The 18,462-nt window shown below is 48.1% G+C and overlaps 1 protein-coding gene across 10 annotated transcripts in view; it reads left to right on the forward strand.

Annotated features, from left to right (window-relative positions):
- The first annotated feature begins 242 nt into the window (after positions 1 to 242).
- The window catches only part of LOC105704095 (polypyrimidine tract-binding protein 1), a 284,589-nt gene continuing 266,369 nt past the window's right edge, over positions 243 to 18,462 (forward strand). For 8 of the 10 annotated variants that reach the window (XR_001104422.1, XM_012433023.1, XM_023432424.1 and 5 more), the window contains exon 1: positions 252 to 585. Coding sequence is in view for 1 of the 10 variants with exons in the window: in XM_012433023.1 (XP_012288446.1) it covers positions 578 to 585 (8 nt within the window). In the remaining 9 variants the exon portion in view is untranslated. Of the gene's footprint in view, positions 586 to 18,462 lie in introns of all 10 variants that reach the window. The other 2 variants (XM_012433019.1, XM_012433020.2) reach the window with 2 other exon arrangements.

Below are 18,462 nucleotides of genomic sequence, written 5' to 3' on the forward strand. Positions count from 1 at the left end.
GTGGTAATAATATACCACTACACCTGTCTAAGCGACACCAGCCGTTCCGCGTCCAAGCGGCGTCGCGCCGAAGTCGGTGGCACGCGACGTTCCGCCCTCTCCGCGGTCCCGCAGAGTACTGTCGTACCGACCCCGCGGGCGCGGCTATTTATAGAGCGGCGGGTTCGGCGTCTCGCCGCAAGATGGCGAGAGGCGCGCCGAGGGCGAGCGGCAGCGTGGGCTCGCTGACAATCTCGTGTCGCCGTGTGTCGTGTTTCGCGCGAGCGAGGTCACCTCCCCACGGATCTCGGCAGTTTTCCGGGTGTCGCTCGTCTCGTAAGGTCCGAATCTGGTGCGTGGTGGAGTGGAGGAGTTCGCAGGGTCGGCGATCACGCGTTTCCGGCCCAACCGGCGCCCCGACCGCGGCAAACGCGGTTTGACGGATATCTCGCGTTTTTTCAGCCGGCGGCCATATTCCTCGCGCGTCACATGCAACCTGTTGTTTTGGAAGCGTACGGAGGCCGCGAGTGTCGCCGATAAGCAGTAGCAGCCCTGCCGACGAACTACCGACAGCCTCGAGGGAGGGCCGTGAGCCAGGATGAACGGGTGAGTACACCGGCTTTATGGGAATCGGCCCGCGGGAGGTTATGGGCGCCGTGGCGGCAGCGCTTTGGTGAGCGACTGCGGTAGGCCAGTGAGAGCGAGAGAGACGCCGCTATGCCGCGGCATGCGGGTGCGAGTGAGACACGGATACCTCCCGCCTGTACCTCTTGCGCCGCCTCGCGCGATCCACGTGCGCGCGACCTCTCGGCGGATCGCGTGGCGATACGCGACCCCTGCGGACACGCGACATCCGTTTGTTTTTGTTTCTCGACACGGCCGAGACTCAACGGAGACGTTAACGGAAAAGTGTGCCTTTCGCTCCTTCGAATTGACGGGGCACGATGTTTGCATCCGGCGAGAGTTCGAAACGACTGCTTGCGCCCTGATATTTATCGATAAGACCAGGATTTAAAGGAGACAGGTTACGGCACAGCTCTGTTGATAATATACCATAGTAGACTTCCGAAAGGTAGCATGTTTGCTAATGACACATGTCTTGCAATATGACGCCGTTTTTGAAGACGTAGACCGAGACCGAGACAGAAATAAGACCTCCCTGGGAACGTACCTTATCTCCTTTACATTATAGATAAGACGTGGTTATGGCGGATCCTTATCTTTTGACATTTATGTACCGGCCTTGTGGGGGGGATTTAATACTTAAGCTTTGAATTTACTGAGCAAAATGATGTTAACTTTAAATAATCATAAATTCCATGTTTGGGTAACGTTGTAATTGATTTTCCTTTGTTAAATGAGAAGGAAATCGTAACATATACTAATTATATATTAACTAGTTCTTGTGAATGACTCGTACCATGTAGAAGGAATTATTTTAACTCTCTCGACACTTGAATCGGCAAATATAGCGTCATGGTTTGAGACATTAAAATTATAGTAAAATCGTAATAAGATTTTAGTAAAATCACCTGTAGGGTCGATAGGGTTAAACTCGAAAAGAAACTCGGATAACTGGGATTTTTCATCAGGCGATCGTACCGTAATATCGTTTCCTTCTCCCTCGTGGGAACAAACGGAGCACTTTTATCGAATTACCTGGGCGCCGGTAAACGAGTTAAAATACCGATGCAATTAAACGAACGAACGCGAATCGGTAATTCGACACAAAGGTTTTCGTTCGCAGGCACGTGCGATTTTCTAGTCCTATCGAAATCGCGGCGCAAATGGAATCAAGTGGCGCATGCAAATTGAATTCGATCTGTGAACACGGGGTTTAATTCACACCTCGGTAATCGATTCTCAGCGGGAAAATCTGTAAAGCGTGCCGAAAAGTGGAATCGCGCATTCCGGCCGAGTTTGCCGTCTAGGTGGGCATTTGAATGCGAATTTTCACGGTGGGAATGGGATTAGGAAATTGGCCTTATCGGATCGCATTATCGTTTACGGTATCCTCAAGGACGGCAATATCGCGTGCACTCGAGTCGGACGAGTATTAACACTTTCTTGTCCCACGGTATTACAGTACGAGTCATACGCTTGTTGAAGCCGACATTGCCCCCGTGTAATTCCTCCTTAGATGTTTTAACCCTTTGATTACTAAGAGCGCCTAAAGGCGCCCGACGTTTGGTCCAATATTGCCTGCACGGTCAGACGAATCTCGCCCGTATGTCGAAATGGCTCCGTGTTCAGAGGGTTAAGGTGATACGAAAGAGTCAGCTTATATATATCTGAGAAGTCAAATCGTTGGGTGTACCGATTAACTTTAAATTTTACCACGTGAATACGGAGGCCCTAAAGTAGGTCCTGAAACTGGTGAAATTTTATTTTTCATCAAGAATTTATTTACTTATGGACTGGAACCAACATGGCGTGGTCCGGGCACGTTTTCGATGTTTCACGCTTCTTGGAGGCTTAGAATCGAAAATTAAGAGTTTCAGGACCTAGCTCGAACAATGTAGAATACCGTAGAAATGGAATATTACGGAGTCGGGTGGGAAAATGTGGTAAATACTGTCTCCAATGATTGCAACAGAATGCTGGCTTGTCCTGCGGCTAACACGTGTTTTTAGAGAAAAAATTTAGTTGCAGCTAAACGTCACAGATGGCGACGTTGGTTCGTTAAAATATAAAGAGTGCTAGGATTTATCGTAATCGATATCTTAACGAGAATCAATCTCAATTCAAGGCTCGTGTTTATATTTCCTCGCAGTTTTTCTCCCGTTACTACTGTCATATCGGAAAGTTTTCTCCTTTTACAGTCACGCGGGCGACATCTCTCGCCGCGCGGAATGGAGAAACCTGCCCTACCGAGCGGGATAATCCTGCGCCTTGAAATGTCCTGCCGGAATTTTTAAAAATCATCCATCATTTCACTGGAATCGTTCTTTCGTGGTAGTATTTTAATATAGGACGTTGTAATATCGGGGGAGAAGGGGGGGATTTTTTTAAGGGGTTCGTAGAGGGTGTTGAGGGTAGACGGTAAGGTGGAGGTGCACCTCGAGGCGTTATCAACTCACGGTCATCACTGATTGCGCATGCCCGAGTCGACTCTGTAGTCGATGAAGGTACCCACCGAGTACCGAGGAAAGGGTACTGTACAGTATGTACTACGGTACCGAGAGGGTACATCCCACAAAATCGATCCGCGATTTCCAGCCTGCCTTGCCAGCCTACCTCGCCAGGAATACCACTCTCGTCCTGCAGGACGAGGGAGGGCGCGACTCGTCCTAGAGGCTTATCACCTCGACTGATAATTAAGCGATTAACGTGATATGAAAGGGCTATTTTATAAATATACGTGAAGATGTTCATAAAACTTTTTCGTCCAAACTGGGTGCACCGATTTATCTATAACTTTAACGCGTGATTATGGAGGCCCTATGAAATAACGCGATGCTTGTAAAATTTGAATTTTCGAAAAAAAAGAAGGTTTTTTTCTTTGGTTCTTGCCCGAGATAAATATGATATTTTTTTCGAAAAATGAAATATCACGAACATCGCATTCTTCCTTAGGGCCTCCGTGATCATGGGTTAAGGTTTTAGACAAACTCGGTGCACCCAATTTGCAGAAAAGTTTTATGAATATTTGGACGTTTTTGGTATGTATATATTACACTTTCGTATCACCTTAATTGCCCAGGAATTTCATCGACGAGTCTGATGACAATGGCCTTCTCCTTTCCGCGGGACCAAAACTTGACCGCCGCCTTTTTCACGTCTTTTTACTCCCCCCTCCTCGTTACTCAACCGGGTAATTAATGGTGCAAGTTGCAGCCGGAAAAAAAAAGGAAAACGGGAGGCAAGATAGCGGATACTTTGCGTGATACGACACCGTTATGACGCGGAACTTGCGAAACTACGGATCGAAACGCACCCCCGGGGTGATAAGGAGTTGATAAAGGAAATGGTTTCGAAAATTTGCATTTTCACGGTTTTTTCTAATGAAAAGGAAACATTTTTTTTTGGTAGTTGGATGTATAAAGCGATCTTGTAATACGTCGCAAGTTAATCGGAGAGCCTCCAGAGACGGGAAGGAGTTTATTAATTAGGGATTTGGTGATCTTTCTATTTTTTTTCTTGTAGTCTGGTAAATCGAGCGACTGCACTGTTAAAAGAAAAAAAAAAAAATCATAAAATTCATACACTTTTAATAGACATAGTAGTATTGAAATTATAAATTTAATTAGAATGATAACCATCAAAGTCGTCCACAGTCGCGGTTTCATTTCCTTCTGAAATGATACAATTCCTGTACCATTATTGTTCTGAAAATACACAACACAACGAACTAAAATTATAATATAAATACTATAATAATAGTACGGTTGGTATCCGTATCGCAGGATCATGTCGAGCGTTTAAAGACCCAGTTTGCCTTCTTAGTACACAATATACTACCTTCCTTTTATTTTATTTTTTTTTTTTGGTAACAAGGTGTGATATCAGCTTCCTTCGGTTTTCTCGGAAGAAAGGACGACTCGGTTTCGGAGAAGCTTACTTTCCTTTTTTTTTTTTCCTCTCCATCTGGTCCTTCCTCTTTTTCTCGGCCAATCAGGGAGTTCTCTGAATGGTCTCGAGGCTGGCGACAATATCGTTGAAATCGTTATGGGCACCCCGGCTGGGAATTATCGAGCGGGGCACTTGCCCCCCTACCCCCCTCCGGGCGCGAGTCTAATTGTCCGGATTACGAGATCCTCGAATGGCGATTCTACGTCGATGGTCGATGCGAGAGTTATGACACGATCAATCCCTGGATATATCGTCCCTGCTGGTGGCATCGTAGGTCCCACCCTGGTTAAACCCTCCGGCCCTCGTAAGCCCTTGCGCCACCCTGTAACGTTTCATGTCGCCGGCGAAATCGATCGGCCGGGGCTCGCGAAACTCGATGACACCGGGAACATCTCCACGACCGATGCAGACCCGATAAATCGAGTCGATGACAAAAATCAGTAGGGTGCAATTCATTAGAAAGGGGAACTTTGTAGCGTCAGGGCACAAAAGGGTTATTATTATTTGGATAGATCGTGATACGTGATACTACGGTCGTGATAAGAGCGAGGACACCAGGAGCATCTCTATGCATCTCTATGCAGAACCGATGAGTTGAGTTAAAAGTGCAAATCGAGTGGATGACTGCACCCGGTTGCATGAAATCAATTAAACGGTCTGTCCTGTTATTAAATGAAACTTCTCAGAGCCATCTAAGGTTCCGAATTGAAGGGCACAATTTCACTTTTCGAAATTAAAATGCGGCTTAATAGTTAAAATGCCTCGCTTCGCATCAGACAATAAGTGCATAATTTCGCTTCAATACGAAAATGCATCGAGAGACTCGGCAGCGTCTCGCGCCAAGTGCATCTACCCATTTAACCGGTCTCACACCAGGAACGTGCAAAAGTCCGATTATTCCTGAAATGAGGGGCATTTCGATAAATAGAAAAAAAAGGGGGAAGAAAGAAGTGGCCGCTCTTCCGGGCAAGTGGTCCCATCCAGGACGATAAAGGAAGGAGTATCGGGGGGGAGGGGATGAACAGCCAGATCGGAGTCGGCTTTGGTGACCGATTGGCCGGCGTAATGACCGGCGGTATGCGAGGCTGCATCAAAAAGTTGAATCGACGCGGACACGCGGCGATGCATCGGTAATGCACCCGTCGAAGCTCTCATGGCAGGGCCAATTTGATCGGTCGGGGTCGGGGGTCGGAGGGGGGGCAGAGGATGTCCCTAGCTAGGGGAGGGTCGAGGTGGGGTCCTGCAGCAGCAATTACCGGGCATTCATGCCGGGGATGCATCCCCGGCGCACCCTGAAACGTCCCGAAATCGTAATTACGCGCCCGTGGCTGCGCCGGGCTTTACGCTCGATTATCACTCGCCGCCCCCTTTCAAATGCCCGTGTATGTATATTAAGGCCGGGCCCGCCGAAGGTTCTCTCTTTTTTATATTCCTTTATATTTTTCTTCTTCTTTTTTTTTTACGTCCCTTCCCCCGAAGGAAAATGCTCCCTTTCGTCGCCCGCCTCGGAAGGTCGCCGTCGCGTTATCACGAGGGAGAACTTTTTTTCCTCCCCACCCCCGAGAGGGGGCAGAGGGAAAAAAAAAGAGTCTCGCAATTTCGGGGGGAATTTCTCTTTCCTTTTCTTTCTTTCTTTCTTTTTTTTTTAGCTTTTCGTTTTACGTCGCGGATTTTTTTCCCCCAGATGTCGAGGGGCCGTTCATTTCGCGGATTTTCCTCCGGGGCCCCTCGGAGTCGAGCGCGCGACTTCCGCGGCCTAACGACGTCGTCCTGACGATAATAGATCGTGGCAGCTTGCCACGAGACACGTCGTGCACGGGGAACGAGCCTCGACTCGAGTAATTTCGCCCGAAATCGCCATGACGGGAGGAGAGAATTTTTCTCGCGCCAACTTCGCGCCGCTCCGCTTCGCTCGCTACGTGTCCTGAAAGGGCGCGGGTTCGCGCCCGGGGGGGAACTTCGTGATTCTTTTTTTTTTTTCATTTTCTCTTTCTTTCCTCACGTGGACATCGAGTTTGCCAATTTTTGGGATTAATCGGTAATGAAGAAAATTCGATTTTTACGAGTGCATTATTTCTGATGAGATGCGAATTTCTTTATTACCCCGAGGAGGAAATGTCATTGAGCCAAAGTAATATTTTATCGGTTGAAACAATAATTAAGTGACTCGTATGAACTCATAGATTGTGGTCGTTCCGAAGAAATGTTGCGTCCAATTTATTCGAGTTTACTTCAGTTAAAGAATTATTCTTTGAATTGACAAGATAATTCTTTGACTCCATGGCATTTCTTTTTTTCTTCTCAGCGGAGAGGCCGGATTACTTGCGTGAACAACCCCGGATAAATCGGTACACTCAGATGGACGGCTGGATTAGCGGAAACAGATGGACAGCTAGATTAGCCCAGCTAGATGGACGGCGGTAATTACATGTGTCGTTAGTCCTAAGAACGAACGACTCGTTAATCGACCCCGATCTTGCCCGTTCGAGGGATATAATGGAGGGGATATCGCCGTTTCGAAATTTCCCCAATTAATTGATTTTCCTGATCCTCTCTTTTTTTTTCCCCCCCTTATTGAAAGCAATGGCGTAATGGAGACCAAGGGGGAATTCGCGCCCTGCAAAATGGGCCGTTAAATCGATCTGCTCGTACCTCGGTGTTAAATCAACGTCATTAACGCCGTTTGGGGTGCCAGGCACCCCACGTGGTTGACGCCGGACTCTTTATCGAGAATTTGCCTGACCCGGGTTTGGCAAATTCCTGGAGTAGCGATGAACTCGTGCCGATAAGTTTTTTTTTTTTTTTTCAAAAGTTTGGCGAGCCGGAATGTTAATATTAAGTGTCGTCACAAAAGTATCCCTACTAAGAGTCGTTAGAAAAATATCACTATTAAATGTATACCTGCGCAAAGGTGTCACGACTAAATGCATACCGGTGGTGAGGGTTTAATATGTCAAATCTGCCAGTCTTAAAAGAACATCGGCATAAACGTACCACCCCAGATGCGCCGTTAGTGCAGCTCAGACGTTCCTCCACCGGAGATTCGGACCACCTTGTACGTGCTCCAAGATGGACAGTGCACGCACTGGTCGCCAGGTATGTCAACCTCGAGCCAAGTTCAGTGCGAGCCAAAATTCGCCCACACGGTTCTGGAGTTCCGCTCGAAACGCGACTTTCCCCCCTGGTATCCCTAATGACCAATGAAAATCTCTTTAAAGAAAAAAAAAAAAAAAAAGAAAAACATTAACAAAGAATTTAAACCATTCCTAAACATGAAAAGGCACATGCAAGCCACAGGCATGTTAATCTCGAGTCAGGTTCAGTGCGAGTCAAAAGTCTTCCACGCGGTGCTTGACTTCCCCACCAAAATTCGAGTTCCCTCCAAAAATCCTACTTAAACATCCCCAAGCGTGAAAAAGCCCACCCAAGGCCGCTGAAGCCGCGCAAACGAGTTCCACACCACGCGGATCATTATACCACGTAATAACGACTATTATCTCGAAATAGCGAACACGTGACCTAGGTCACCCTCCCTCTGTTCGTTCGGATTCTTTAAAGCGGCGCGCGATTACCCATCAGTCCGGAAGGGGCCGGGAAAGCGGATGCAACGCGATGATCGCAGGCCCATAGGGGGCTGATCTTGGAGATAGCTGCCCGCGAGATCGATATCCGATCGCTAGGCAGCTTTTACCGCTTTCACGGCTATTCGTGCCGAGTCGGGCTTGACGCGTCGATAAGGGAGGCGACGCTCGCGGGGCGGATTAATGAATTCCGCGCTGAATGCGCACTGCCCGTATCGCCACGTGGATATATGGGCGTATGAAAGTGCACATGTATGCGTATACACGTGGCATACGGGCATGCATGTGAATAGACGTGGACATATGTATTCCCGTATATACATGTTTACGCGTACATACGGGAATGGCGACACCCCTATCGCGCGTCATTATCGGCAAACGCGAGCCTTCTATTTGTTTATGCCGGCCGCAAATCGGCGCTGACCGGTGATGGGATTTCGCGAGAGGAAGGGAAGAAAGAAAGAGAAAGAAGGAGGGAAAAAGTCGCGATTTCGCCCGATCCGGGGCGGGAGGGTGGGGGGTGCTTTCGTTACCTCGCCGCTTTTACGACGACTACGGCGGAAGTGTGCCCCCCTCCCCCTCCCGGGAGGGGGGCACTCGACCTCGATATTTACCCCCCGATGGAACGAGGACCGCAGCTGCAACTGCACCCGAGGCCCGCTCTCCCAGCCAAGCGAGCCGCCAGCTACTTTATGCGCTCGTAGGACTCTACTTTACCGACCTGGCCTTCGTCCGAACCGGAAGCACCTGTCGCGCCCCCTGGTCCCGGGAGCGGGGTGGAGGGGCGCTTGTAACTAGGCTTCAGGAACGGGGTTGAAATGTAACGCGTATCCTTAAGGTGACGTAAAAGGGTCATTTTATATCGAGACGTTGAAATAAGTATTATACCTTTCGCCAAACCGGGTGCTCCGAATCATTTGAAACTTCAACATGTGATTACGGAGGTCCTAAGGTAGGTCTTTAAAACTAACGAAATTTGATTGGGCGAAGAGACATTTTTCATTGCCTCTTGTCCGGGATGAATAAACAATTTTTTTTTCTTTTCCCTTAGAAAAATGAGATTTCCCGAGTTTCGAGATCTTCACTAAGAATGGGACGAAGAAAGGATTCGGAGAATGCGTGTATAATTTCTTGGGATGAGGAGGAACGTTACATTTTTTTTTTTTTTTTTAAAGAAACCTCGAGGAGGAGATTAGTCATCTGTAGGATGTTCTTCTTAATTGTTCCTTCCGTGAGTTCGCGTTCGGTTTTGACTTTTCAGTTTATCTTCTGCTCTTGAGTCGATGTTTATCACTTGGCTGGGGAAGGTTTTTCTATTTTTTTTTTTTTGAACGTCAAAACTGGCGACGCGGAATCTTGGGTCGGCCGAAGCGCTGTCGGCGTGCGATCTATTACCCTGGGTTACGATGTCGTACGCAGGGCTCGAGGCGGCTGCACCTGCACCTGCACCTGCAACTCCGCGCGCTGCGGGCGTCCCCTCTCCCCCACGCGCGCCCGACTTCGCCCTGCGTCCTCGCACGGCGCGTCCTCGGGGTAATGGGTCGTTCCGCGGGGTTCGACGGGACCGGCTGGAGAGGGACTCTGCCTTAACTATCGCGCCCGGGCTAAATTTCCCGGTGTACCACCTCGTAAAACCGGAATTGCCCTGGCGATCATTTATTTTACCCGGCGAAGCGACCGAGCCCTGGTCCGCTCGGGATCCCGGGGACGCGACTCGCGATCCCTGACCTTGCGTAGGTGCACCTGCAGGTGCCGGATGGCACTCGGTTAGAGTTGACAGACCTTTGAAAAATGATGAATTGGAGCGAGAGGGTCGTAGAAGGCATTGCGGGGAGCTCGAGGTACCTTCATTTCATGTACTTTTGGGGGTAATGTTGAGCTGGAAAATTCCTCTGGAAGGAAGCAGGACGTAAGTATTTATTTTTTTACGATACTTTTTTTTTTTTAATTAAAACCGTGATCGTGGTCCATTACTGTGCCTAGGTACACCTGTAGATGTGAGGTGGCGTTGATCCAGAGTAGGCGGATTTTTGAAAAAAGACGCGGGGTGTGGGAACGGTCCCGACCTACCTTTTTATAGACTTTTCGAGAAACACCCATGACGATGAAAATTCCCCTCAATCGATTGAATATATTTTTTACTTGTTTTGATCATTTCTTAATGTCGTATTTTTATTATTAAGACTTCGATCGATCGCCAATCCGCGATCCCTGACCTAACCTACGAACGCCGACAGGAGCGCCGCAGCGCTGACGTCGCTTAAGCAGATTTTCGAAGAAAGGCTCGTGACATATAGGATATACCTCTTAATGAGCTTAAGTTTGTAGATTCTCTGAAGAATATCGGTATTAAAGAAAATGCCATCCAATTATCCCAAATATGTTTTTTTTTTAATCCACGTATTTTCTGACATTTGGCGCAACGGATAAACGAGACGTTTTTACATGTGTTGTACCTACTCAATCCCTAATTTTACGTTTCCAAACAACATTCATTAACACACGTCATGCTAAGACATAAGGTCTGCTCATTTTTATTGAAAATTTCACAAACTTCCAATATGATGTTGCGTAATTCTTTTTTTATTTCTTTGGTCAAGATTATCATAAATGTTGAGCCGTTGAGTACGTGAAATGCACGATTTGATCGCAATCTTATGCACCAAGAGTATGAAGTTTCGTGAATATTTTTAACAGTGGGTATGATAGTTTTTAACGCGACATGCATAATTTTACCTGCACAATGTTGTGTACCAAAGGTATATATGCATTTTGTGAATACTTTTAACAGTGGGTGTAATACTTTTTAACGCGGTATGCATAATTTTACCCGCACAGTGTTATGTACCAAAGGTATGCATTTTGTGGATGTTCTTAAGGGGGTGAGACTTTGACTTACGTTGAGTTACGTCCTCGACGAGGGCCGCTCGTCGTCACTTCTTGGTCCGGCCTTGCCGTCCGGGAAGGCGATCGATCGCCGGTCGGCCGCGACGCGCGATCTCGCCCTTCCGGGCAACGCGGCGGAACGTTATTAACGAGCTCCGAGCCGGAGTCGTCGGTGCTCGACGGCTCGCTCGGCCGTGATCGCGCTAATTGAAATTGGCGCGAGACCTCTCTCGGCGCGGCTCTCTCTCTCTCGCTCCCTGCTCGGTCGCTCTTCGGCCCCGTAGTCGAAGGGAACGCGCCCACTCCTGGAGTAGGCGCGAGTCTTCGATTCTCCTCGTGTCCCAAGGAAACGTGAAAGTTGTTATACTTTTGGAGTTTAAACGTCAAAGTGACGTCAAAGAGGCCTTGTTTATGAAACTTCTCCGAAACGGGTATAAAGAATCGTTACAAACTTTATAATGCGTACGTGGAGGCTGTAAGATAGGTCCTGGCACTGGTGAAATCTTATTTTTTACAACATATTAAAAAAATNTAGATTAAAAAAAAAGAGAGAAAATTGAAATTTCATGAGTTTCAAGACCTTTACAAATATTTTGATTTCTTGCTTTTTATGTATATATGACGCTCTCGTAACACATTAAGACCTACTTTGTCTCCCTGGTAAGCTATGTACTATTAAATATGTATGTAGGTTGAAATAACCATTACACCCACTAGTTTAAGCATTTGACTTTTAGGATGTTTGTTACAAAACTTCGAATTGAAAAAGGAGAAAGGTGATCGTTTTTTTTTTATATAGCATGGTAACAGCGATAATCCCCATCGGTTTTGGTTTTACAGTCTTGTGATATCATAATTGCAAGATCGCGGCAGTCTTGGCTTCGCATTTTCTCATCCCCGTTGTCCCTTATCCGCTGTCTCGTACGTCCGAAAAATCAGCTCCCGCCACTTTTTCGAAACCCGCGGAAATTATTCCGCGACCGGGCAGAGCGGCCGCAAATTGAGCTAGGGGATGGGCGCGATACTCGTTACTTTGTGGATTTTCCCGGCTTATTCAAATTACCACTCGTCAGGGTGTCCTTCCCCGAGGAGTGTTACACGAGGAGCACTTTGAGATGCAAATCGGCGGGGGTGAAAGAAAGCAGAATCGGAGGTCCACCGGCTGACGCGTCGCGTTAGCGAGGGTGACAAAGTGGGTGCCTTTAGGGTACTTGCTCTTATCTAAAGGCCGCGGACCTCGCGACCCGGTGCCTTTAGGGTACTCGTACTCTTATCTAAAGGCCGCGGATCTCGCGACCCGATCGGCATCGCGAAGCCGCGACCTCCCGTCGCGTTATTAATGAGCTTGAGCTTCGGCGAGCTCGAAAGCTCGCTCAAGGGTGGTCGCGCGCTAATTGAACCTCACGAGAGAGAGGGAAAAAGAGCCTCTTCTACCTCGGGAGTCCCACATCGGATTTTATCTTTTCGATCCCGAGGCCGCGGGTCCACGCTCGGCGGCCTCCACATAAGAAATCTCCGCGCCCGCGAATCCTGAAAAGGGATTAAGGTCGAATGCTTGACACACGCCTCGCCAATGAATCGGCGAAGACTTCTCTGCGGGATTTTTTTTTAATTTTTTTCAACTTTTTTATTCGGTAGCTTATTCATCACTCGGAAAATAAATCCTGGGTTCGAGTAAACAAGGAAAGAAATTCGTAGGAACGAATAGGTGAGTTAAATAATTCCTGGGAACGGATATATAGACAGGATAATTCGTTGGAAAGAATAAATAAGTTAAATAATTTCGCATGTTAATTTGTGCGAAATTATTTTTTGTTTTTCTTTGCTATTTTAAATGAAATTTCTTTATTTACGAGAGCGACGTAAAATCTCGCCACCCTTACGGGCAATTTTATCAGGCCAAATGTCGGGGGGAGACGTATTCCCTCGGCGACCCGATCTTCTCGCATCTCGGCGAGCAATTGGCTCTTGTATTTATCAGGATTCCGGAGAAACGAGATTTGTCAAGGGAAACGGTTAATCGGCCCGTAATCCGGTCACCGAGTCCCCACGGTAACTTTTCCCATCCCGAGGGGTCCAGGGGCGCGTCCCGAGGGCTCAGCATCCGTCGCAATTCCTGGAGCATCGCCCCCCTTCGTTCCACCCCCTTCCTCTCCGGGGGGAGGACGTCGCGGATACCTTTGCTCTAATTCCTCTTTTTTCGCCCCCCCCTAGGGGAAGACGTCCGAGCGAGCTAACTGAAACGTCTTTGGAGGATCCCTCCTTAAGGGCGGGCCCTTAAGGGTCCGTCGGATGCTGCCTCGGTGTCTCAAAGGGAAGATTCATTCGCCGGCTCCGCCTCTTCAGTTTTCGTCCTCCGATCCTTCCCTTTGCCTCCCCCCGTCCTCCTCTTTTTCCTATCTTCCCTCTGTCTCCCCCGGGCGACGAGCGCACGCACAGAGGGCGCCACTTTTTAGAACGCGGTTTATCAGCCCCGGAGAATTCGTCCCTTTAATTCGTGAAGATTATTATAAAACAATGTTATCGTTCCATTTAAAGTCCTCCTCGGGGACGGAGGAAAAGGGAGGAGGGGAATGGAACTTGGTGGAATGGGAATCCTTGTCTTGGGTCCTGAGGCAGGGTACAGATACAGGCGATGGGGGAGGTTGGACTTGTGGCAGGTCTGAGGGAGATAGGTCGTGAGACAGGTCAGGGAGTGGACTGTGAGGCAGGTCAGGAGTGATGATTTTTTTTTCTTTTTTTTTCTCTTTTTTTTCCCCTATGAAACCGGCCCTGGGATGGAACAATATGGTCGTAAAACACGTTATCGAGATAGGCCACGAGGTAGGTCAGCGAGACATGTGTCCACTATCTCATGTTTCGCCCGTTATTCGCGGGGGGTCTCTCCCAGTCCCTGATATGTCGCGTCGTTATCCCCTGCTTCTTGCGCCCCTGGAATAAGAGTTCCCCGGGCGTTCTCGGTAAATGATCTCGTTGAAGGAGAGAGAGAGAGAGCTCGGGTTATCCGAGGAGAACCACCCGGGGTACCTACGGTCTGATAATTGCACCGCCTTATTCCCGGCCGTTCCGGCCGGCTCCGGGAGACCGGTAATTGGTTCGACGTTTGTACGCCGACCGAGTCGGTCGTACCCTCCCCCTCCCGCCAGCGTTATTACGACTCGTTCGAGATATTTCCCCCGAGCCGAGTCATGTACAGCTTCCCTTTGTCGCGTCTCCCTTAATTGCACCGAGCTCTCGTCGGCTCCTCTTCGCGAAAATCACCGCGAGCGATTCGCGCCCGTCGACTCGCCCGGGCGCGAATTCGATCGGATAGGGCGCCCGCCCTACGTATTTCCGCCCGGGTGGGAGGTTAACCCTTTGCCTTAGGATATAAATTCCAATAGTGCGTGCCATAAAAAAGGAAAATGTCGGTCATACATCGGGCCATTTCACGGTTTGGCTGAACGTTCAGAGTCTCATGCGTCTCTCATACGTTTTGTTTACGTTTGGCCCGATTTACATATCACGTCTCTCACAATAATTTAAAAAAATGAAATTTCCTGGGTATCGGGACTTTCAATTGACGTCGTATGATTTCTCCTGATTTGGTACACCCCACTCGGGGAAGATTTTTAGGAACGAGATCCTGCTTTGATGCCGCTTTCATGTCGTATTAAGTTTCGATCACACTAGGTGCTTATTGTCGCAGAATTTCTTTTGTCGTTTCAATGCGCTTGTCACGCGTGTCATATGGGCCTCGTCGTTGAAATTTGTCTGGGGAATGTGCTGAAATTTTAGTTCTAAAACAAATTTCTTTTTCCTCCCTTTTTGTTTTTTACCACTTCTTTCGGCTATACTGGATCGAGGCGAGAGGTCGAATTTCGCGATTTTCTCGCTCGAGTTTCCTCCCAAATCCACGAACTGTAAGCGCGACTTTTGTTCGCCGAAAGTCAACGTTTGCCGCGTCGTTAGGTCCGAATTTGCGGATTTCTAAAGGAAAATAAAACAACGCGAGGGTGGGAATGGCGGCGAGGTGAAAAACGAACGAGAGGGGCCGGATTTTTCGGGACTATTTAGGACGAGGAAATTATTTAGCGGAAATATTTGCAATTATCGAGTTAATAAATGTACTAGTCCTCTCTTGCTGGCTCGAAATTTAATTTCGGAACGTGATGAGGAAATTAGGCAAATTGAATGTCGGGAAAAGGCGCGGAAAAGGTCCGGGATAAATCGGGGATGGCGGAAAACCGACCGGGCGTGTAACTCGGGGAATCCGCGGAATCGCGGAATCGCGGATCTGGGCGGATTTCCGCGGCGGTTTTCGGCGCGGCTTAACCGCGGTTGTAGCCGCGGCCGTAAGCGCGCGGCCCGGCCTGCCTTTAACAAATGGCTCAACAACTTCCAATCGGCCGGTTATTATTCGTTATCGATCTCTAATCCGTGGCGGAGCTGCCGGGGCCTCGTAACTGCGGCCATTCCGGCGCAACGAGTATTTGCGGGTGTACACACCGTAAATGACCCCAGGTAGGCAGGCCTCTAAGTGGATTCCGAAACTCCCGCGGCCGAGTTTCGCCGCGATTTTGTTTGCGGTCCTCCGCGGTGGAAAAGAAAAGAAAAGAAAAAAAAAACGGGAAAAGGACAGAACGCAACGACGAGACAAAAGCTAGACTCGGAATTATTCGTCGATGTTATTTGCCCGGTTATGTCGGTGTCCATTTAAGACTTTAAATATGAGATAAAAACCCAAAATTACAAAAGAGGTGCCAAGGAAGAGCTGCGAAAAAAGTGGCGTGAAAGGTCGTCGAAGAGTATGGTTTATGAAACTTTTCTCTGAACACAGTGCACCAAGTCGTCTCAAGCATTGTAACGTGAATGTGGAGGCTGTAAAGAAGATCCAGCTACCCATGGAATTTCAATTTTTTTTTTTTTTCATTTGTTTAGACACGTAGAATATTTTTTATAAAAAAAAAAAAAATGAAATTTCTTGGGTATCAGGACCTTTCATGAAGCCTCCATACTCACGTTGTTAAGTTCGAACCGATTCGGTACCCTCGATTCAGGGAAAAATTTCATGAACGATTGACACCCCAGAGTCAGATTCGCATCTCCTTAAATGTGAAGTAAACAGAAAATCACGAAAAAAAGTGTTGCGGAGAACGATATTGCACATAGAAAATAAGAGTACAAAGTTGCGATACAACTCGGGTGAGATGAGTTGCTTTAAATATAAAATAAAAATACAAATTGATGAGTGGATCGCCGAAGAAGACTTGCTAATAAATTCTCACGGTCTCTCTAGGACTGAAGGTTCTTTAAAAAGGGGAGTGGCGGGGGGAAAAATGGGAAAATAGGGAAAAACGAGAAACCCTTCTCAGGGACGGCGAACGGGGACCGGGGGGCGTGGGGCGGATAATCCGCTTGTGATCACCCCGCAGTCATTTCGCCGGCCTCGCGGCATTTCCGCGCGCGGCAAGGGCTCGAATTTGTAATGTAAATATTCCACTACCGGCTGAATTAAAAGGAACGCGCGGGTGGGGCTAAAAGGGAGTAAAAAATTAAAAAAGGGAGAGGAACCGCCTAGGTCGCGGTACGTCGTCCGAGTTTTTCCCGGTGGAGGCGCCACCCCGCTCTCTGTCCTTCCTCTGTTCATGGCTTAGCCCTATCCCCCGGCCATTACCACGGTGGGCTAAGAGAAAGAGCTTCTTATTACGCGCCTGTCCCGATGTCGGAGCTGCTTAATGGTCTCCGAGAAAAAGGCGTCCCTCTCTTCTTTAATATTATCCAGCGGTTTCTCTCAGACCGGAGTCTTTGAGATCAATCGTCCTTATAAAGGAAGTCTCGGTCCTAACGTCTCGATTAAGGGTGTACATACCCTGACGCTCCTATAATTTCAACGTCCTGGTCTCTATAAAGCATGTCCATAGTCTATCGCATTTATGAAGCATCTCCGTACCCTATCATCCCTATAAAGAATGCTCATGCTGCATGCAAATTCGAGGGAACCCGGCATCACATTTAAGGGCGCCCCTTCATATCCCCTTAAGGTGATATGAGAGTGCCGTCAAAGAATGGAACATTCCTCCGAATTGGGGGAATCGTTTCAAACTGAACAACGTGAATACGGTGGCTAAGGAAGGTCCCGACGCCCATGATTTTCTAGGGAAACTTAAAAAAATATCAATAAACTTTTTTTTTTTATTGAAATCTTATGGGTGCCAGGACCATCCATATAGCTTGCCATATTCACATTCTGAAGTTTGAAACAATCCGGTACCCCCGATTCAGAGAAAAGTTCCACGAAGGACTGACTCCTCTGACGTCACTTTTACATCCCCTTAACACTGTCAGATTTGATAGGGCGTGCTGCCTTCTACAATAGATCTAACCCTCGCCCTAACAATATCAGGGCTGTTGATACCAACCCCGCTTCCACTGCTTTTCGCGAATTCGAAGATTAACAGCGTTTCCGCAGTTCGCCCTTTTTCTCCGCCCTTTCCTCCCCTTTGACGTCCCTCCTCTCGTTTGCTACGGAGTTCCCGAATAATGCCCCTCCTGGTGGGAGCGTCCCGCGGGTGCTTCGGGATGTTTTCCCAAGACGCCTACCCCTTCTGACGACGGTGAACCCTCGGGACTGCTCCAAAATGGCTGCCGCCTAAGGGAAAAAGGATTGGAAGAGCTTTCGAGTCGATGAAAGCCCCTTCCCGGGGCTCGGGATCTCCTTTAAATTCGCCCTGCCGGTGCTGCTCTTTCAGGGCGAAAGCAACGTCTCCCCCCGTGGGATCATCTTCTGCCCTCTACCCCCTCGCGCCTCCTATCGTGCGTGCCCCGATAAGGACGCGAGATTAGCATTTTAATCGGCTGCTGCTCAGCATCCGCCGCGGTCCAGTGGGCCTACCCTCCTTGAATTGCGATCTTCTTATCGCCAACCCCTTGTTCCTCAGGGTGGCCTATATTAAGAAGGCGGTGAATGCTGCTAGGCACGTAAAAATAAATCCAGGTGAGAGCACCGTAACTCCGGTTATTTAAAATGAATTGGGTTGCTAAATATCAAGCTACTGTTTTATTTTTTATTTTTTTGCGGTGAGAGGTGTCTGTGGAAAAATATCACCTGGTCATGTTAAGGGGATGTGAAAGTGGCGCCCGAGGGGTACCACACTTTACTTCGGACTGGGCGTACCGATCGTTTCAAACTTTACAGTGTGAATATGGAGACTGTAAGAATCGTCCGGACACCCCGTAAAATTTCAATTTTTATTTTCAATTGTGTATGGGTGCTTTTGGGGATTTTTTATGAAATATGAAATTTCATGGGTGTGAAGACCTTTCTTGTAGTCTCGATATTCACGTTGCGAGATTCGATACGGTTCAGATTTCTTCAAACTGTTCAGTGTCATAAACTAAAAAACTCCTTAACGCCACTTTCACATCATCTTAATGATAACTTGAAATCTTTTAACCGGGAGTG

This window comes from Orussus abietinus, unplaced genomic scaffold (genome assembly GCF_000612105.2).
Source record: "Orussus abietinus isolate OABI.00-Male unplaced genomic scaffold, Oabi_2.0 scaffold7, whole genome shotgun sequence".
Classification (NCBI taxonomy): Eukaryota; Metazoa; Arthropoda; class Insecta; order Hymenoptera; family Orussidae; genus Orussus; species Orussus abietinus.